This window comes from Gossypium raimondii, chromosome 8, assembly GCF_025698545.1.
Source record: "Gossypium raimondii isolate GPD5lz chromosome 8, ASM2569854v1, whole genome shotgun sequence".
In the NCBI taxonomy this organism is placed as follows: domain Eukaryota; kingdom Viridiplantae; phylum Streptophyta; class Magnoliopsida; order Malvales; family Malvaceae; genus Gossypium; species Gossypium raimondii.
In genome coordinates this window covers 25,791,844-25,810,942 of record NC_068572.1, presented here as the reverse complement: position 1 = coordinate 25,810,942, position 19,099 = coordinate 25,791,844, and the positions used below count along the sequence as shown (strand labels likewise).

The 19,099-nt window shown below is 33.1% G+C and overlaps 1 protein-coding gene across 2 annotated transcripts; it reads left to right on the top strand.

Annotated features, from left to right (window-relative positions):
* The first annotated feature begins 11,327 nt into the window (after positions 1 to 11,327).
* Positions 11,328 to 18,510, top strand: LOC105791087 (uncharacterized). Of its 2 annotated transcripts, none has more exons than XM_052635213.1 (10): positions 11,328 to 11,638; positions 11,974 to 12,193; positions 12,398 to 12,632; positions 12,965 to 13,134; positions 15,623 to 15,702; positions 15,909 to 16,086; positions 16,256 to 16,835; positions 17,213 to 17,325; positions 17,777 to 18,020; positions 18,110 to 18,510. In XM_052635213.1, the coding sequence occupies exons 2-10, from the start codon at positions 12,003 to 12,005 to the stop codon at positions 18,347 to 18,349; spliced, it is 2,031 nt and encodes a 676-aa protein (XP_052491173.1). In that variant the 5' UTR covers positions 11,328 to 11,638; positions 11,974 to 12,002; the 3' UTR covers positions 18,350 to 18,510. The 2 variants fall into 2 exon arrangements, with proteins under 2 accessions (XP_052491173.1, XP_012474439.1); XM_012618985.2 differs by having other exon boundaries at positions 11,329 to 11,638; positions 15,560 to 15,702.
* The last annotated feature ends 589 nt before the right edge of the window (positions 18,511 to 19,099 follow it).

The following is a 19,099-nucleotide window of genomic DNA, read 5'->3' as shown; positions in this document are numbered from 1 at the left end:
ATCTTATGTTTTGTCTCAAATTGGTCCTTAATTATTCCTAAACTATTTTAAAAGCCTCGTAGGTTCGATTTAAGGCCCATAAGTGTAGGTTCTACTCCGATCTAAATTATTTATGAAATTTCATTAATTAATTTGGTAACTTGATATTATCTTTTATTAATTGTTTTGAGTTATCCGATAATACTCTATAACCCTAATTTAGCGATAGAATTGGGTTATGGGTGTTACATTGAGTGGTATCAAAGCTACGATTTAGTCAATTCTCAGACTGAACGTAGCGTGATGAAGACTAAAATTACATGCCATATAAACTGGTGATAGTGTGATATTGATTGATCCGATTTAACCCTTGTTTTTCTTACAGATTTAATAAATTTTAATATAATTTGATCATATTGACCTTGATGAGGTAAATGGTAATATTCTGACTTTTAAACAAGAAATAAGTTATAGTTTATTGGTTTTGTAAATGCCTGATAGTGAAATCGAAAGCTTTTTTCAACTTAATGAGTTAGTAGTTCATAGAAATGGCGTGAGCCAATTCAGTGGCTCTTCAACCTCTCCCCTTAATATGTTTCTTATGGCACCTTTAGGTCCTCAATCGATTGGAATAGTTCGACGGCTCTCGATTAATAGTTAGGAAGTATGGTGCTGAAGAATTCAAAAGTAAAATAGATGAATATTTAAATATGGCTGGGTACTGGCTTGAAAATATACAGTGAAATTTTGAGGAAATGGCTTATTTTCTTTATGATTATCATAGATTCGTCATGTCTTGATAAAATAGGTAAGACTTATATTTGGTGGTCGATATTAACAGCGGATGTACTGGGAGGTAGAACTAATCGGGATTTCTTCAGATTTGAATTCAGAAAGAGAAATGTCATCTGGACAGTAAATTGTCCAGGTCAATCAATATAATCGAGAAATTGTGCCCGTGAATAATGTTAAACAGTTGTCTATGCCTCTGAAAGGCAAACGCCATGGTCAGAACAATAACACTGGAGTTACAGAGTGGTATCAAAGACATAGTTGTTAGATCTGAAGCTACTGCGCTTGATATTATTTCTGGTACGTTCTATCCCTTTGATATTATTTATTGTATATGCACTGATTGACACTGGATCAACTTACTCATATATTTGCACTATATTAGTAATAGATAAGGATCTACCTCCTAAGTAAACTGAGTTTGATTGTCAGCTGAAAATCTATGACTGTGATTTTCTTATTGATCTGATGTTACTACCATTTCATGAATTTGATATTATTTTGGGAATAGAATGGCTAAAGTTATATGATGATGTAGTAAACTGTAGACTAAAATGAATTGATTTGAAATGTTAGACTGGTGAAATGAATATAGTTGAGTCAGGTATATAAAATAGTACAACCAGAGTTATTTTAGTTATCTCTGTATAGAAAATGATGTGAAAAGATTATAAAACATTTTTGGTATATAGAAAACGATGTGAAAAGATTGTAAAATATTTCAGTTTCTTGGTCTGTTTCATAAATAATTTCTGGGATTTCTGCCTAAATGTGAAAATTAAATAAATCTAGGATAATGAATAAATATTTTTCTTATCTCGTATAGACGACTTGTTTGAACATTTAAAAAGGCATAATAGTGTTCTCAAAGATAAATATAGATTCGGTTATTCTCAGTTGCTAGTTAAAGATTGGGATCAGCTGAAAACTGCTTTTCAAACTCGAGGTGACCATTATAAATTCTAGTAATGTTGTCTGGACTAACTAATGCCATAGTTAACTTATGAATTTGATGAATCAGATTGTTCAGTCTTATCTGGATATTTTTATATAGACGTAGTTATGTTTGTTGATGATATTCTAATCCATTTTAAACAGTATCTGTGCACGCTTAATATTGAGAACTAACTACAGACTTTGCACGAGAAATAAATAATGTGAAAATTAACAAATGCGAGTTTTGGCTCAGCGAGGTTGGTTTTCTTAGTTATGTAATCTAGTAGATGGGATTCGTGTAGATCCAAGAAAACTCTCTTTTGTTGCTATATGAAAACTCTAAAATGTCTCCAAGAGTTGGATCAGCTGAAAGCTTTATTGAAGAAAATTATTGTATTGATTCATCCTGAATTGGGAAAAAAATATGTTATTTATAGTAATGGTTTTGTATTAGCTAAATTGAAACTAGACCATTGTTTCTACAAAGAATTTGGGAGTTGCAAGATGATGACCTAAAGCTGATAGTTAAATTAGAACAGATACAAGGTGATCAAATCACAGAATTCATAATTGGTATTATTGATATATCGTATTTTCGTAATATATTGTGTTTTGAATGATCCGAAATTACAATGAGAAAATATCAAAGGTTCACAGCAGTGTGTACTCCATTCATCCAGGTATTACTAAAATGTTTTGTGATTTGAAACTGATGTATGGGTGGCAAGGTAGGAAACACGAAATTTCAAAAATTGTGATAGTCAAACATCTAGTTCTATTTGGGTTATTACAGCCAATTATGATTATTTAGTGAAATTTGGGAGCAAGTCATAAAGAATTTTGTATTTGGATTACTTGCGACACAAAGAAAGAAAAATTCGATCTAAGTTATTGTTGGCAGACTAATGAAATCGACTCACTTAATTCTGGTCAGAACAGACTACTTACTTGAAAATGTATCAAAGATTGTTAGATTAATTAGAATATCATTTTCTATTATTTTTTTATCAATATATGAGATTCACCTCTAGAGTTTTAGGGTAAACTCTGTAAGGCTCTGGGTATTAAACTTAACTTTTGTACAACATTTCATTTGTAGACAGACAGACAGTCAAAACAGGTAATACAAATTCTGGAAATTAAGCTATGGTATTATATTCTTGAGATTAAAGGTAGCTGGGAAGAATATACATCGTTGACAAAATTCGCTTGTTATAGCAGTGGTCAGTCCAGAATAAAAATGACATTGTTTGAAGCTTTTCACAGACAAAAATGTAGAATCTCATTATACTAGTCAGAATGGAACGAGAACAGGTTTGTGGTGACAGATTTGATTTGAACAATAGAAGAGTCTTCTAGAATTCAGTAACTTTAGTTAAGAAATTTCGAGGATGAAATTTTCTAAGGGGAGAGAGTTGTAATAGCCCATTTTTTAGTGGTGTCAGAAATAGTAGTTTCGAGACCACAAATCTGACGAGTAAGTGCGTAAAATTAGTATTTAAATTATACGAGTCATTAATAATTTTTATATTGAATTTAGATTTGATGAATTATAATTAATTGAATTAATGGTTAGTATAAGTGGTTTAGTCTAAAAGTCAAGTGGTTTTAAAAAATGAGGTATTGGGACCGATTTCCATAATTTAAGACCGTAAATATTTTTATTAAGTGTTTACAGAGTCGTATTATAGGTGAATTGAGGTTTGGTCTAGTAATTTTGATGATTTGGTTGCTTGATTAAGGTAAAAGGATTAAATTGTAAAAGAGGTAAAAGTTAATCGCTATAGATTTAAATTAGTAAAGGGACCAAAATGGTGATTAAACCATGGTCAAAAACTCCAAGTGGTGGTGGATATGATTAATCCACTAGCTTTTGAGCCATTTTCTCATTTAGTCCTATTTAGTTTAGGGTTAAATTGAAATTAAGCTTGTTTAGTTAAAAATTTAAAATGATTTAAGGACCAATTGTGCAATTAAACCCCTTAGATGGTAATTATACCATATTCTCATTTGATGGACAAATATGGACGTGTTTTAAAGATTTTATAAGTTATAATTGAAAGGTTAAGTTTGTAAATAGTTAAATGGTAATTTAAATTAAAAGATTAAAAAGATAATATCATCATCTTCTTTCCTTTTTTTTTCTTGTGGTGAAGACCGAATGGCCATAGGAGAGGTAGATAAGCTTTCGGCCAAACTAGGGCTCCTTGATTTGGTAGGTAAATCCTGCCCGTTTTGGTAATTTTATGTTTTGGAGCTCGTATTAGCTTAGTCTAGCTAACTCGGGGACTAATTTGTAAAATTTTTAAAAAACATACATAATGCCATTGATGATTTTGAGTTTTTATACATAATGCCATTGATGAGTTTGAGTTTTTCTTGAAGTTTTATGGTAGATTATTAAGCTTGGTTGTTAAAGAGGACTATTTTGTAAAGCAGTTTTTAGTAATTTTAATGTTTAAGGACTAAAACGTTAAAGTGATAAAATTATAATGACTTGATGTGAAATAACAACAAATATGGGTTGTAGTGGAGTGTTATACAATTTAGCTTAACTTAGTTTTAGTTAAAATTGATTAAATTGCAAGTTTTAAACTTAGGGACGAAATTGCATAAAAATAAAATGTTGGGGGTAAATTTTCAAAAATGCACAAACTGACTTAATTGCATAAAATGAGTTAATTTTACTGTTGGAATTAGTTAATTGAATGAAATTATCAATTTAGATCAAGAATGGGTTGAAAATCGATGCATAGAGAAGTTGTTGAATAGTCTCTGTACCTTTGTCATCGCTGTAGTTTAGTCTGGTAAGTTCATTCAATTTGATTGTAATACATTTTAAATGTATATTATATGAACTTAATTGTAGAATGATGGATAATATCAAGGCATGTATTTGGGAATGGAAATAATGAATTGATATGGTATAGATCACTAATTGGAATATTCTGAGCCGATGAATGTAGGATAGAGTACAATTGACATGCAAATAGGTTGTTTTGCGTGCTGTATGAGATTGGTATGAGATGTGATGATGATTTCTGTATATCCTCTATTTACTAAATATATCGAGGTCTTATATATGTTGCGAACTATCATGTTATATTATAGTGTTTTTCTGGTGTGTTATGGGGGCGGATGTTAGCCTAGGGCTAGGCACTTAGTTTCGAGATGTTATCAGTTGGATTGTCTCATATGAGCATCTGATGTGTCCTGGATGGTTAAATGTGTACTTGTATTCGTATATCGTTCATCGGGAAATGTTTTATTGATCACTGAATGTTATTAAAATGCGAGAAATTGTTTTGTACTATTGTTTGAGCATTACTCACCTGTTGTGAGCTGTGATTGATAGGAACTCTATTAGTAACCTTGTTATTTGAATTATTATTTTAATTCGGTAAGCTTTTTCGTTTAATTGATGAACTTACTAAGCTTTATGTAAGCTTACTCGTGTCCTTGTCTTTTTCTTTCTAGATTATTTTTTTGTGGAAATCGGGGGATCGGATCAACTCGAAGAATCACACTATCTGAGAATCTTTTGGTAGACTTTGACTATAACCTTGGCTTATATGGAAAGTAATAGGCTAATGGTGGATGTTTTGTGATAGTCTTAAGCACATATTTGGTAGCTTGATGTACTTGTATTTTTGTTCTATCAAGTATCTATTTGAGGCATGTATGCTTAATTCTAGTGAAGGCATGAATGGTTGATGCTAATTAAGCATGAATTGGTAAGTTTTGTTATTTGATGTGGTATGCATGGATGGCTTGAAAGTTTAGCTTGATAATGATTTGTTATGTGATTAAAATGTGATGTCAATGATGGCACATTGGTTAGGCACATAGGATGGTTGATTAACTTGATTTAAGTGGTTTAAAATGCATTCCAAAGTCTTGTGAACATGTGTGTAATTGTATAATTAGGTACCTAAGCATTTGGATGTGAAATGAGCATATTTTGGAACATTTTTGGGCACACACGGCTTGGGACACGGGCTGTCACATGACTGTGTATCACACACGGGCAACCCACACGGGTGTGTGCCACGAACGTGTTAGGTGCAGGGTTCACACGAGCTAGCACATAGCTTGCGACATGGCCGTGTGGCCCAAGTCAGTGAGTTACACTAGTAGACACACGGGTTGGGACACAAGCATGTGAGTCAAGTTAGTAAACTCCACAGCCTAAGCACATGGGCGTATGATGTAGCAGATGGGCGTGTAAGATAGCCACACAACCATGTCTAGAGCCACTTGATTTGGGCTCTGTCACACGACCTGGACACACAGTAGTGTGACCCCTGATTTGAAAATTTTCACTTTACCCCAAATCTTCTATTTTGTCTCGAATTGGTCCTCGATTGTTCCTAAACTATTTTAAAGGCCTCATAGGCTCGATTTAAGGCCCATAAGTGTGGTCTACTTCGATCTGAATTATTTATGAAATTTTGTTAATTAATTCGGTAACTTGATGCTATCTGTTATTAATTGTTTTGAATTGTTCGGTAATACTTTGTAACCCTAATTCGACGACAAAAATGGGTTATGGGTGTTATAACAAGTTTAAAAGTCTACGATGAATCCCACTCCTAAAATAATGAAAATTATCCCAAAATTACAATCCTTAAAAACAAAAAGTTCAATCGCCTTCCTCAAAATCCATCTCCTTATCCTCTTCTCCTTCCTAATCCCCACTCTCTTTATGTCCCTTACTTTCTTACTCCTCTTACAAACAAAGGAATCATGAAAGTGGTCCACTATACCTTGTTGTTTTAGGGATACTAAATCAACCATAGGATCTTGATATGTGCTTAAATCGAATCTCTTTCTTAGGCTCCAGGCATAGGAATCTCATGACAATATGTGGAATCCATCTTGGCATTGGGTGTAGAAGTGATGGCAGTTGATAGCCTTGCCATCTAAATGAAGCATCATTATTCTCACTTGGTTATTGGCCATGACCTCCTCTACCTTAAATAATTGCTCTAGCTTAGCCCACCACCCTTTGAATTTGGTACCATCAAACTGGGGACAGTAGGAACGGCGAAAATGTGCAAGTGTACACAATCACAACAAGTAATAAAGTGACAAGTAAATGTCGAGTTATCGTACCCACAGGAATTGTGAAAAGAATTATTTATGAATGCTATTTAAAACACTTTGGTGAAGAAAAATATTTTGTTTGAAGAGGGTGATTAAAAACTAAGATTTTAAACTAAGTAAACTAAATAAATAAATCTCAAATGCACGATTTCAAAATACGATTTTAATCAATATGACATAATTGTGTTAGATTAATTACATTTCTTAACTTGGAATTATTAAACTCATATTTATATTGTTACGAATAAGTTCACAGTAACTCGGTAATTTGCTAACTTATGAACATACTCACCTACCAAAATCCATTTATCTCTTGACTATATCCCTATGTCAATTCAATCGATTAAACAAATCTTAATAGGCAAATATGTTATTGCACATACATACTTATTAAATCGAAATAATCTCTTGTACATATCCCTATGTCAATTCAAACAATTAACTCGATTTAATAAGAACATAAAAGACTATGTGAGGTAACAAAGTATCAATACCTTGAAACAGTTTAATCACAATAATCTTGCAAGTTATACAAGGCAAATGTATCGTCAGATACCGTTGCTAATCTAACCCTCAGCTACCTTAGATGATTAAATATGCACTGATTAAGTACTGTGTCCATTAATTACAATTTCAGTCCGTTTAAATAATTAATTCATTAGTTACCTAACAATTGTAATGCAAGAATAACTTAGTCATGATTTTACTTAATCAAGCATCTTACCGAGGCCTATAACAAAATAACACAATTTTAATAATTTTAACAAACGAAATGCAATCAACCTAGCACGAATTAAATTCCAGCTAAATTTATTAAATTAACCATTCCAAAAACATAAATATTCATAGATATGTTCAGCATAACAACAACAAAAGTTAAAAAGATAGGGAACAAGAATCAAATCCGGTGTTTTTCTGTGGCCTGACTAGTTGCTTCGTTCTTCCTTCTCCGTTGTCCTCGTCGACCAAGGCTGCTATGAACACTTAATTTCTGCTCCAAATAGCTGATCAATGCCCCTTTCCCAAGAGGAGAAATCGGCAAAAGAGCAAGGGAATTTTGGAATGGAAAGAAGAGAGAAAGTGAAGAGAAGAGAGGAAATATGTGAATGCTTGAGGAGTGTTTCTAAAATGACTAGCCTAAGGGGGTTTTTATAGCTGAGGAGGGCTGCTAAAAATAGCTAAAATTATCAGCCAAAGAGCCATCCCTTGGCCGGCCACACATGTGGCAAGGTTGATAGTTTCAACTTTGCTAATTTAGGCTTGGGGCAAATCTATAAAGCCACCAATTGTGGAGGGGTTTGAATGCAACTTGAACAAGTATTCAAGGGCCTCTTCGTAAGCTTAAATAATTAGCTAATAAGCTGATTTGGGTCAGCTCTTAGGACGGTTTTTAGGCTGTCCATTTCTTGGTCGGTTCGGTTCACTCGGTTCAGTTCAACTAGACTACTTTTTCATAATTAATTAATAATAATTAATTAATTATATTATGAATTAATACATATAATTTTGGACCGTCTTAGGCTAAAATTTAGTTCACCTCGATACTTCAAATTGCTTCTCGATTTTGTGCTTCTAGCAATGTTTGCCGAGCCATTTTTTGCCCTTTGTACAAATCTGTCGAAAATAACCAAAATTCATCAAAATTAATTATAAAATTAACTAAAATTTAACATGTTCATATTTTAAGTGCACTTTAATTATTTTGTAAAAATTAATTATTTTTTCGACAAGAATTTTATCGAAACTGTATAATTTTAAGTTAAAAAGGGTATGTAAAAATGTGTAAATTTCTGTGTTTCCAATAGTCAAGCTTAGGAGGCCAAGATCCCAACTCCATACTCTTTGAGTTGTGGGAAGAAAGTATCTTGCCCAAATCTGCCCTCAACAAGGTTGGAAACGACTCTTTGAGAGGAAATCTCGGAGAAGGGCCTCCTAATATTCCCTTCTGTTTATCTAGAGACTGTTCAACAGTTGTTGAATTCATTAATCGACCCAAATAATGCTCGAACAACCCTTGAATCTCCATTTTCAGCTTTTCCCGAATCTCGTCTTTCAGATATTTGAGTTGACCTTCCAACATGGAGTCCCATTGAGAGAAATCAATTTACAATTTACCTATCTTTTGCTAGAGGTGAGTAGCTTCTTTTTGTAACTGTGTGGAAACACCAAAACCGGTCATGAAAGATCATTTAGAATGCTGTGATACCCTTGTTACTGGAGCTTACAGAGAACCAAAAAAAAAAGAGATAAAAAACACAGAAAAGAAAGCAGAAGAGAGACTAGAGTTTTTATTCAATTTTTAACATAACTTCCAATACAACCATTGTGCAATTAGAATTACTACGACCCGTGTAGCCAAATCAAAAATCTATTATAGCACCGTGTCACTACAACGACCCCCATCCTACGTTAAAAGGCTACATCTAAGGCCCCGTTAAACATATGTTTCATTAAAGTTGAATAGGAAACTTAACTATTAATAAGTTAAATCCTGAAAATACAAGAAAATCATTTAGTAAAGCTTTATTAGGATATAAAACTTTAAGACCTAATACTCATCATAGGCATAAAAAGAAAAAATTTTACGGTAATAATAAGTTTGTTAGAAGAAAATTTCTAGAAAACTTAAAGATATTTTAAGTATTAAAATAGGTCATATAGTCAAAGATATTTTAAGTATTAAAATAGGTCATATAGTCAAAAACTTTCTAACAAAAGAAAAGAAGTTAGAAAAAGAATTAAAAGACTTGAAAAACAAGATTTAGAAATAAGTCTAGATAAAAATTATCGAAACAAATCTTGATAAAATATAAATATTTATGTTAGAAAATTCTAGAAACACTAGAATAACTAAGCCTAAAACAATTATTCAACAAATGAAAATTGGAAAAGACAATATTATTACATTTTCAAATTTTCAATCCAGAAATATTATACATATATTGAAATTATATTTCAGGTTTAAAGATTATAAAAAATACTCTTTACATACTTTATTAGATATAGGAGCTACAACTAGTAATTGCAGAAAAAATGCTATTCTCAGAGAAAATGGGAACCTATGAAAATCCTATAAAAGCAATAGTAATAGATGGTAACGAAACCATAATCCAATATAAAGCTAGAAATATACCAATCTACATAAACAATGTAAGATTTGTAATTCCTAAAATATTATGTTTTCCTACTATGCATGGAGACATATTATTAGGAAATAATTTTATATATCAACATCTACCATTTTCTATTGATAAAAATTTAGTTATTTTATCTATAGAAAAATATTCATAGAAATCCTTTGGTAGAAAATCATACATTTGTGTGTGATAAAAACTTTACACCAACTCAAAAGAACAAATTAAACAACTAGAAACAAATCATTGGTTGTTTAAAATTCTAGAAGATAATTTTAGTGAAGAACCATTAAAATTATGAAAGAATAGTCTTAGATCTTGTGATATCAAATTGGAAAATCCCAATAAGATTATCGAGTTAAACCTATGATCTATACTAAACAAGATATAGACAAATTTAAAGTTCAAATAAATGAACTATTAGGAAAGGGATTAATAGAAAAAACTAATAGTCCACATTCTAGTCCAGCTTTTATGGTAAGAAACCTTACTGAAATAAAAAGAGGAAAAGCTAGAATGGTCATAAATTATAAAAGATTAAATCAAAATATTATTTTTGATGGATATTTCATTCCAAGAAAAGATGTTTTGATTAATCAGGCTAAACAAGCCAAATGTTTTAGTAAGCTTGATTGTAAATCGGGTTTTTGGCAAATCATGCTAACCAATGAGTCCAAACCATTAACAGCCTTTAGTGCTCCTAATGAACATTACCAATGGAGAGTAATGCCATTTGGGTTATGTAATGCTCCACAAATCTTTCAAAGATGGATGAATTCTATTTTTAATAAGTACAAAAGGTTTTGCGTAGTATATATAGATGATATTCTAGTCTTTTCAGAAACACTAGAAAAGCATAGAAAACATCTAAATATTATTTCTCAAGAATTCTTAAAATATGGAATTATATTAAGCCCTAAAAAAATAGAGCTAGAGAAAACAGAGATAGAATTTTTAGGATTAAAATTATTTGCAAATGGTCTTAAACTCCAAGATCATATTATTGTAAAGATAAAAGAATTTCCGAAAATATTGAAGATAAAAATAACTTTAATAATTTTAGAAATTGTTAATTATGGAAGAAATTTCTTTCCTAACTTATCTGAAAAAATAGATAAGTTATATAAAAAATTAAAAAGTATAAACCTTTTGACGGGTATAAAACAGACTTAAAATTATTAAAAATTAAAATCTGAAATAAATCAAAATTCAAAAGTTTATTTCCCTAAACGTGATAAATTAATATTAGAATAAAATGCATCACAAAATCATTGAGATTGTATTTTAAAAGCTAAAACAGCTAAATTAAACGTAACACTTAACAGCTAAATTAGACTTAAGGATTTAGCCCGTATTAGAAAGCTTCCTTCTTAGGCAATTAAAAGTTCCTTACCAGTTGTTCCGGTTACTGTATTTCACTACTCTCGCCTTTCTGTCTCTTTTCTTTTCTTCCTTCTTTTCTTTAGGACCCATTAAGGAATAATGATTTTTCTTCAAAAATAAGTTGATTTGGAGCTCTTGTCTCCTGAGGCCATCTTGTGAATCTTGCTATTGGCAGAAATGGGTTTGTGGGAAGTTGTTCGACGAAGAAAATCTGAGACGGGTTTTCTTGATATGTTGCAGGAATTAACAGATATTTCTTTCTTCTCAAATTTAGGGTTTTAGAAGGATTTGAAAGTTCACATTTTGAGGTTAGTGTTTTCTTTTTCTTTTCCTATTTCTATAGTTAGTTTAAGTAGTTGGGATTAGGTGGTTAATGGAGCTCAACACTTTGATTTTGAAAAAAGTTAGAAATTTTGTACGGTTTTCCTGATAAAATCTGCAGTTGTTAGCAGATGTCTATAATCGTCTGAGTAATTTTGATTCTTTTGTGATTTTGGTTGCCATTTAAAGTTGGTGGAGAAAAATGTCACTAGGCTTGTTTTACATTTTGCTACTGCCAGTTGGACGCATTTAAAGATTGCTAAAAGTAACTCTTGTTGGTGAAGTCCTGATATTTTAAACTTGTGTGTGGATTGCACTGCAGTCGGTATGAGTTAAGGGAGAAATTTAGAAATGGCGTTGGCAAGCAGAACAAGACATATGCTTGAGGCTTTGGTAAGAGAAGGATCATTAAATTGGTTACTTAGCAGGCGAAGCTCCTTTGCTGAGGAATTTGAGGAGCTGGAGAGGTCTCCATCTGCTGGAAACAATTGGATACCTGAGCTCTCTCCCGCTGCAAATATAGTTGTGCGCAGGTGCTCAAGGTAGGTTGCTTCTGCTGCTACTTTGGTCTTGCTGCTTATATGCAGATAATTTTTTATTTTTATTTTTGCAACTTGTATCTTAATTGGAAGTTGTTTTGCTAGATTAGGTTTTCATATGCTTCTAAGACCTAGATGCAAATAAGGATAATGCAAATTGCCTTTTGACTGCTATATAGTCTCCTTAACAAAGTTTTAACAATGCAGAATACTTGAAACCTCTTCTAGTGAGCTTCAAGAAAGCTTTAACGCTGAGGCATCTGATTCTATAAAGCATAAGTCACGGTATGCGAGGAACTTCTTGGAATACTGCTGCTTCAGGGCTCTTGCTCTGTCCACTCAAGGAATGGGTCATCTGGCTGATAAAAAGTTTCGACGCCTTACATTTGACATGATGGTGGCCTGGGAAGCCCCAGCAGCCGCCGGCCAATCTCTAATTAATGTAAGTTTCATATTTTATGTATTTCTATTTTAGGGTGTGTTTGTGGTTATGTTTGTGCGCCTCCAGGGGGATGGGTCCAATCATCTTGCAAAAACAATCCAGCTGCATGCTTGCTGGCTTCTCTTGTTTTTTAATCTGTGAATGCATGCTACATATATTTTGTGAAAATACCATGCTCATATATCTTCTGTAATTAATACATCTTTTCTTGTATTTTGCACATTCAAACTATTCTTATGTACATGGAATATGGGTTATTTTTTGGGCCATTAATTGTCCAATAAAAGTAAATGATGCTAAAACTTAATGTCATCATTTTGTCTTGCATGCAGTTAGATGATGATCTGTCCATCGGGATAGAGGCTTTCTCTCGAATAGCTCCTGCAGTTCCAATCATTGCCAATGTGATTATTTGTGAAAATCTTTTTGAGGTTCTTACCATCTCAACAGGTGGTCGGGTTCATTTCTCTATCTATGAGAAGTACCTAAACGGACTGGAGAGGTATGGGCCCTTGCCATGTCAATTTCCTATACGCTATCATGCCTCTCTTGTTTTTGTTTTGATCCACGTACATATTTCTGATGCAAACTTTACTGGTCAAAGACTAAAAAAAAACTGTTCTTTGGTTTGCTCTTATCCTTGAAGGTTTAGATAGCAACTAATAACCAAATAGGCTATATAGCCAAACTAGAGGGATCCTAAGATAAATTCTCAAAACAAGATTAAATGGCTTGTAAAATACAATCAATCATTAGAAGACCAAAAGCCTTGAACTGATAGTCTATTTAAAGAAGTAAACAGTTTATAGCAGGACCTTGGGACCGCCTTAATTGGAATTGAAAATGGTTTGTTCAGTACCACTACAAGTATGACTGCAAATGATCTTATTGCTGAAAATTTTGTGAGAAAGGGAGTTGCAGATTTATCAAAGTTTCAACCGCCTCCCTACACTTTTCTCTCTTGTTGTGGAGTTTCAAAATTCTAACATGTATATATGCACCATGTAAGGTGTGGTGGGGGATAATTCTGATATGATCTTACTGTAAACATTTATGCATGAAGTGAACAACCAAGGAGCTGAACCTGCAGTGTTCTGTTTGTCAATGTAAACTTAAAATGTGTTACTTTTCCTTGAACATGGTGGTTTTAGGTCTGCATCTGGCATTTCCAGTACCTACTGGCTATTGATCATTTCATATTCCATTCTGTGTGATTCTTTTTTTGGTGAATAACAAAGTACACAATCAAAAATTAAACTAACTCCTATAAGAGGGAATCTTCAAATACTCTTAAGCCTGATCTCCTGTCATGAACCATCCGAACAAGACCATCGGCAATTTTATTTTTATCACGAGAGATATGTTACATTTTCCAAAGCCTAACAGTATCCAAGAGCTGACGAATTCTCCTTACAAGAGCTGAAGTGGAACCCCCGAATGATTCCTCTTGAACGACATTCACCGCTTCAAGACTATCGGTTTGAATTAAAACACTTCCATAACCTCGTTCTAGAATAAGATTCAAACCATCCAAGATGCCCCAAAGCTCGGCGTCCAACACCGTGCACATACCATTCTGTGTGATTTTTAAATTGTTTTATGGTGCATCTGTAACATGGATAACCAAAAAGGCTGATGTGAACTTGATGGGTGTAAAACTAAGTCTGGTTCACATTAATGCCAAATCTATCATTTGGACTGAGGCTTTTGTTGGGAACTCTGAAGGAAAGACCTGTATTTGAGTCTCAGCCCAATATTTTTATGGAGAAATTTTGTGGATATATCATAGAAGATGGTCAATCAAGTAAGGGCAAATCAGAATCACAGATAGAAAGTGGCAAATCTTTATCCTTGTTAAAGCATCCCAGGTAAAACAAATTGGCAATAGATAGAGGGGATCAACTTGATTATAAGACTACCTGATCTTTAACAGATGTAGGATAACACCAGTGAACACTCCCCGTCATGTATAACTCACTGGACTTACATGTGGACAACCTCACCAGGGTTTGTCAACCTCACATGGGGATAGGCAAGAACAATGACTTAATAGAATCTAGGTTTTGATGTTAAATCATCAATAGTAACACTATTTGGCAGTGGGTGGAGGGACCAACTTTAGTATAAGTCCAGAACAAACCTAGTATTTAACAGATTTGAGATAAAACCGTTTAAAAATCCTTATCAAATGATGATGTATCTGTGAAGTTAGCTGTGAGAAAAGGAGAATTATTCTTGATAAAGGAGATGACCTTGGGTTAAATTTCATGTTTAAAATGCACAAGACTTCATTTGTGGTTAAAAGAGTTTATTTTGTTAGACTTGAATATTATTTGATTTCATTTCTAAAAGTCTAGATGGTATGCCATGGCCTTTCTCTGTAAATTATCTGGTTAATCTCTTTCTTATTGGTTTTTACTAAATAGTCATGGCATTTGGTTGTACTTCACCACATCATAATTGAAACTCATAAGCTTTGAGGGGTTGTATAATCCTTGATAATACTTGTTATGATGCCTTTACCATCCTATACCATTTGATGGCAAACTTGAAATTAATATTGTGGATAAAACATTAGTGTTCCTCCCTCACAAGTAATCCTGAGTTCCTGACATTAAAAATTGAAACAAATAATCCTATGAATTACTTGGCCTCTAATCTTGCTAATTATTTAACTATAACAATACAATGTATGTGACATAACGTCATTAACATAATGAATCATATAATATTGAAAGTTCTTGTCAGAAGCTTAGTAAAATTTACTGTCTAATCCAATGCTAATTACACCTTGTTGTTTGAGCGTTTAGTTTTAAGTTCATCTGAAGTTTCATAGCAAATGAAAGGCCCTAGTAATTTTATGGCAGTGTCTTCGTTTAGCAGATCTGCATATGTAAATGTAATATTCTAAAATTTGACCTCTATAGAGTGATTAAAAAGATGAAGAACCAATCAGAATCATCTCTTTTGTCTGCTGTTCGATCAACTAGAGGAGAAAAGATACTTGAGGTGGATGGAACAGTCACTACTCAACCAGTTCTTGAACATGTCGGAATATCAACATGGCCAGGTAAGTTAATGGAATAGCAAACATTTTATTCAATAGACTAGTATATGATGTCTTTATTGATTGGTGAAATTCTTTACTGCAACCACACTTTTTCCTTACATTTCTTCTTTCATTCACTGTCATTGTTTTTGTAAACAGCTTTGCTTGTTGATTACCATATGGTGAAATATTTACCCTGTTCTGAGATCATTCTTGCATGTCTTCAGGTCGATTAATACTGACTGATCATGCGTTGTACTTTGAAGCCCTTCGAGTTGTATCTTATGACAAACCCAAAAGATATGATTTATCAGATGATCTAAACCAAACTGTTAAACCTGAGTTGACTGGACCATGGGGTACTCGACTTTTTGACAAGGCAGTCTTGTACAAATCAATTTCCTTGTAAGGCATGATGCATATTTATTTCATATTCTTCGTGTAACTGTCCTAATGAATTTTGTGATATTTTGGTGTTGAATCAATCATGATTTGTTTCATGCTTTAATTTTAATTTAAAGCTTATCTGATAATATAATTTGTCTACTGATTGTGCATTGATTTTCACTTGTAGATCAGAACCAGCTATTATAGAGTTTCCTGAACTTAAAGGGCACACTCGACGTGATTACTGGCTAGCAGTAATCCGGGAAATTTTATATGTTCATAGATTTATAAATAAGTTCCATATTACTGGAATTGAAAAGGATGATGCACTTTCTAAAGCTATTCTTGGAATTTTGCGTGTGCAAGCCATCCAGGAAATTAGTTCCTCAAGTACGGTTTGCTTTGAGTCTCTTCTCATGTTTAACCTCTGTGATCAATTACCTGGGGGAGATTTAATACTAGAGACTCTTGCAAACATGTCAAGTTCAAGGGGACTAAACTGGGGTAACAATATTGTGGCTAGTGGTGGCATGTACTCAATCTCAGCCTTGACCACGGTTTCGAACTTAGGTGTTATGTTTGGTTCAAGTTCAAATAACCCTAGTGAGGCTGGACTACTTGTGGGTGAACTGGCTGTGGGCGAAATGAGTTCATTGGAGAGAGCAGTTAAAGAATCTAGAGAAAACTATAAAAAAGTGGTGCTAGCTCAAGAAACAGTAAATGGGGTTAAAGCAGATGGTATTGACACCAATTTAGCTGTTATGAAGGTATTGAAGATGATCCAACTAATCGCTTTAGAGTTTCAAAATTTTCAGTCCATTTCATCGTTCAACTGAAAGTAATTTTATTTAAATAGTGAGGTTGAATGTTAAATCTTGGTTATCGAATTAAATGTGGTTGGCGGACAAAGTAAATGGCTAAATACTGCATGCAACCATTTGTTTCTGTAGTGATTCCATGAAAATATATCATTCAGTGTTTGTTAACGGAGTGATTAATTTGAATCGTGTTTTTGATAGTGTCACTCCTATGAGGCATACTTCTGGCTCTGATTTTCTGTTCTCTCTTGATTGTTGTCTTAACTTGCAGGACTTGTACTATCATCTCATTGTAATTTTTTTTTTTGGTATTTTTCAACTTGCAGGAGTTGCTTCTTCCAGTGATGGAAGTTGGGAACTGGCTTCTGTCGCTGGTATATTGGGATGATCCTCTAAAGTCTTTGCTATTCTCTTTGATTTCCACGTTCATTATTTTCAGGTAAGACAATTGAACTTTTCTTCGTTATTAAAATTTTGGCAAGTGTGATATATCACATGAAATACTGTTTTGGAAAGTATAGGCTGTTAAGTTCCTAAATCTCTAAATTTGTTGGTGCATATAAGGTATATTCTTTTCTAATTGAAACCATGTCGAGGTTTTAAAATCATCAATTTATGGTCTTTTCCATCTGCACTTGTGATAATAATCTGGAGTTAAGCTGGAGGACTTCCACTGATACCTGGAAGTGAAGTTTTGTAAATGTTTCAATCCCTCCTTGTCAGCTTAGGTACTCAGTTCAGCCGAATAAAATAGTTCTAGTGTTGTATAAAGGAGGCATGGTTGATCGAAAATCGAGCACATTTTAGCTAAACACTCTTTGAGTTGGCTTCATAGTGATCTTGATATCTCAGTAGGTTTCCTTCTCATAGGAATTCCTTGTCCATTTCAGGGGATGGCTGGGTTATACCTTGGCATTGACTCTAGTCCTTATTGCAATCTTTATGGTTGTTACGAGATTTTGCAACCAAGGCAGGCCTTTGGTTGAACTCAAGGTAATGGCACCTCCTCCTATGAACACAATGGAACAGCTTTTGGCTGTTCAGAACGCAATATCTCAAGCTGAACAGCTTGTCCAGGATGGAAACATTGTTCTTCTCAAGTTTCGTGCCTTGCTGCTCTCCATTTTCCCACAGGTGCTACCCTTGAGTTTTTCATTATTGTCGGATCTGTCAGTTCCTTGTCTTTAAGCTGATTTTGTGGCCATGGTGTTAAACTTAACCAGGCAAGCGATAGATTTGCAGCTCTGCTGGTGTTTATGGCATTGATTCTGGCGTTGGTGCCTAGTAAATACATGCTTCTGGTGGTGTTTTTGGAGACATTTACGAGGTATTCGCCTCTTAGGAAGGCGAGCACGGAAAGATGGATGAGGAGACTCAGAGAATGGTGGTTCAGCATCCCAGCAGCTCCGGTGGTACTTGAAACTCAAAGACAGAAAGAAAAGGATGCTAAGAAGAGAAAGTGATTAGTTTTTACTGTACATAATAACTGTTTTCCTATGTAAATATAATGATTTACATGTATCCACAATTCCACATCTACATCTCAAAATTGGAGAATACTATTAAAATAATTTAAATTGGAACTACTCAAAAGATTAATAAACAATTCTTTTAATTTTAAACATGACAATTTGAATTTAATCTTTTCAAAAGTTAAGCAAACAAAATGTCAAATTTTAAAGTTTTGAATTTAAGAATATTTAAATTTGAGATGAAACAAATACCTAATGACACAAATCTATTATTCAAAATGATTTTAATTATACTCTAATTTTAATTTCTATCTTTTCTATTTGAATTTTGGATAACTCTTCCCATTCAAAATTTAAGTGAGAATTTTGAAATAAAAGAAATTATATATTATTACTTCATTTCATAATTCATGATTTAGTAACAAAACTGGATGTCTAATTTCCATCAATAATCAGAAAATGATGTTCTGATAAAAGAAAACCAGTAAATATAATCTCAATAAATAGAGACTTATATAAACAACTCCATCAGAAAGAAAAATAAATCCCATATATAAAAATGAAAGCTTCTACAAACTAGAATTAATTGTCAGCAGCTCTAATAACAGTGAGAACATAAAAAATTTATCAAAAACTATAAATAAACATTAAATCTCATATACACGTAAAAAGTTTATTCCTCTAAGAAAAAACTCAGAAAAACAAAACAAAAGTATAGCTCCATGAACAAATCAGGACCTT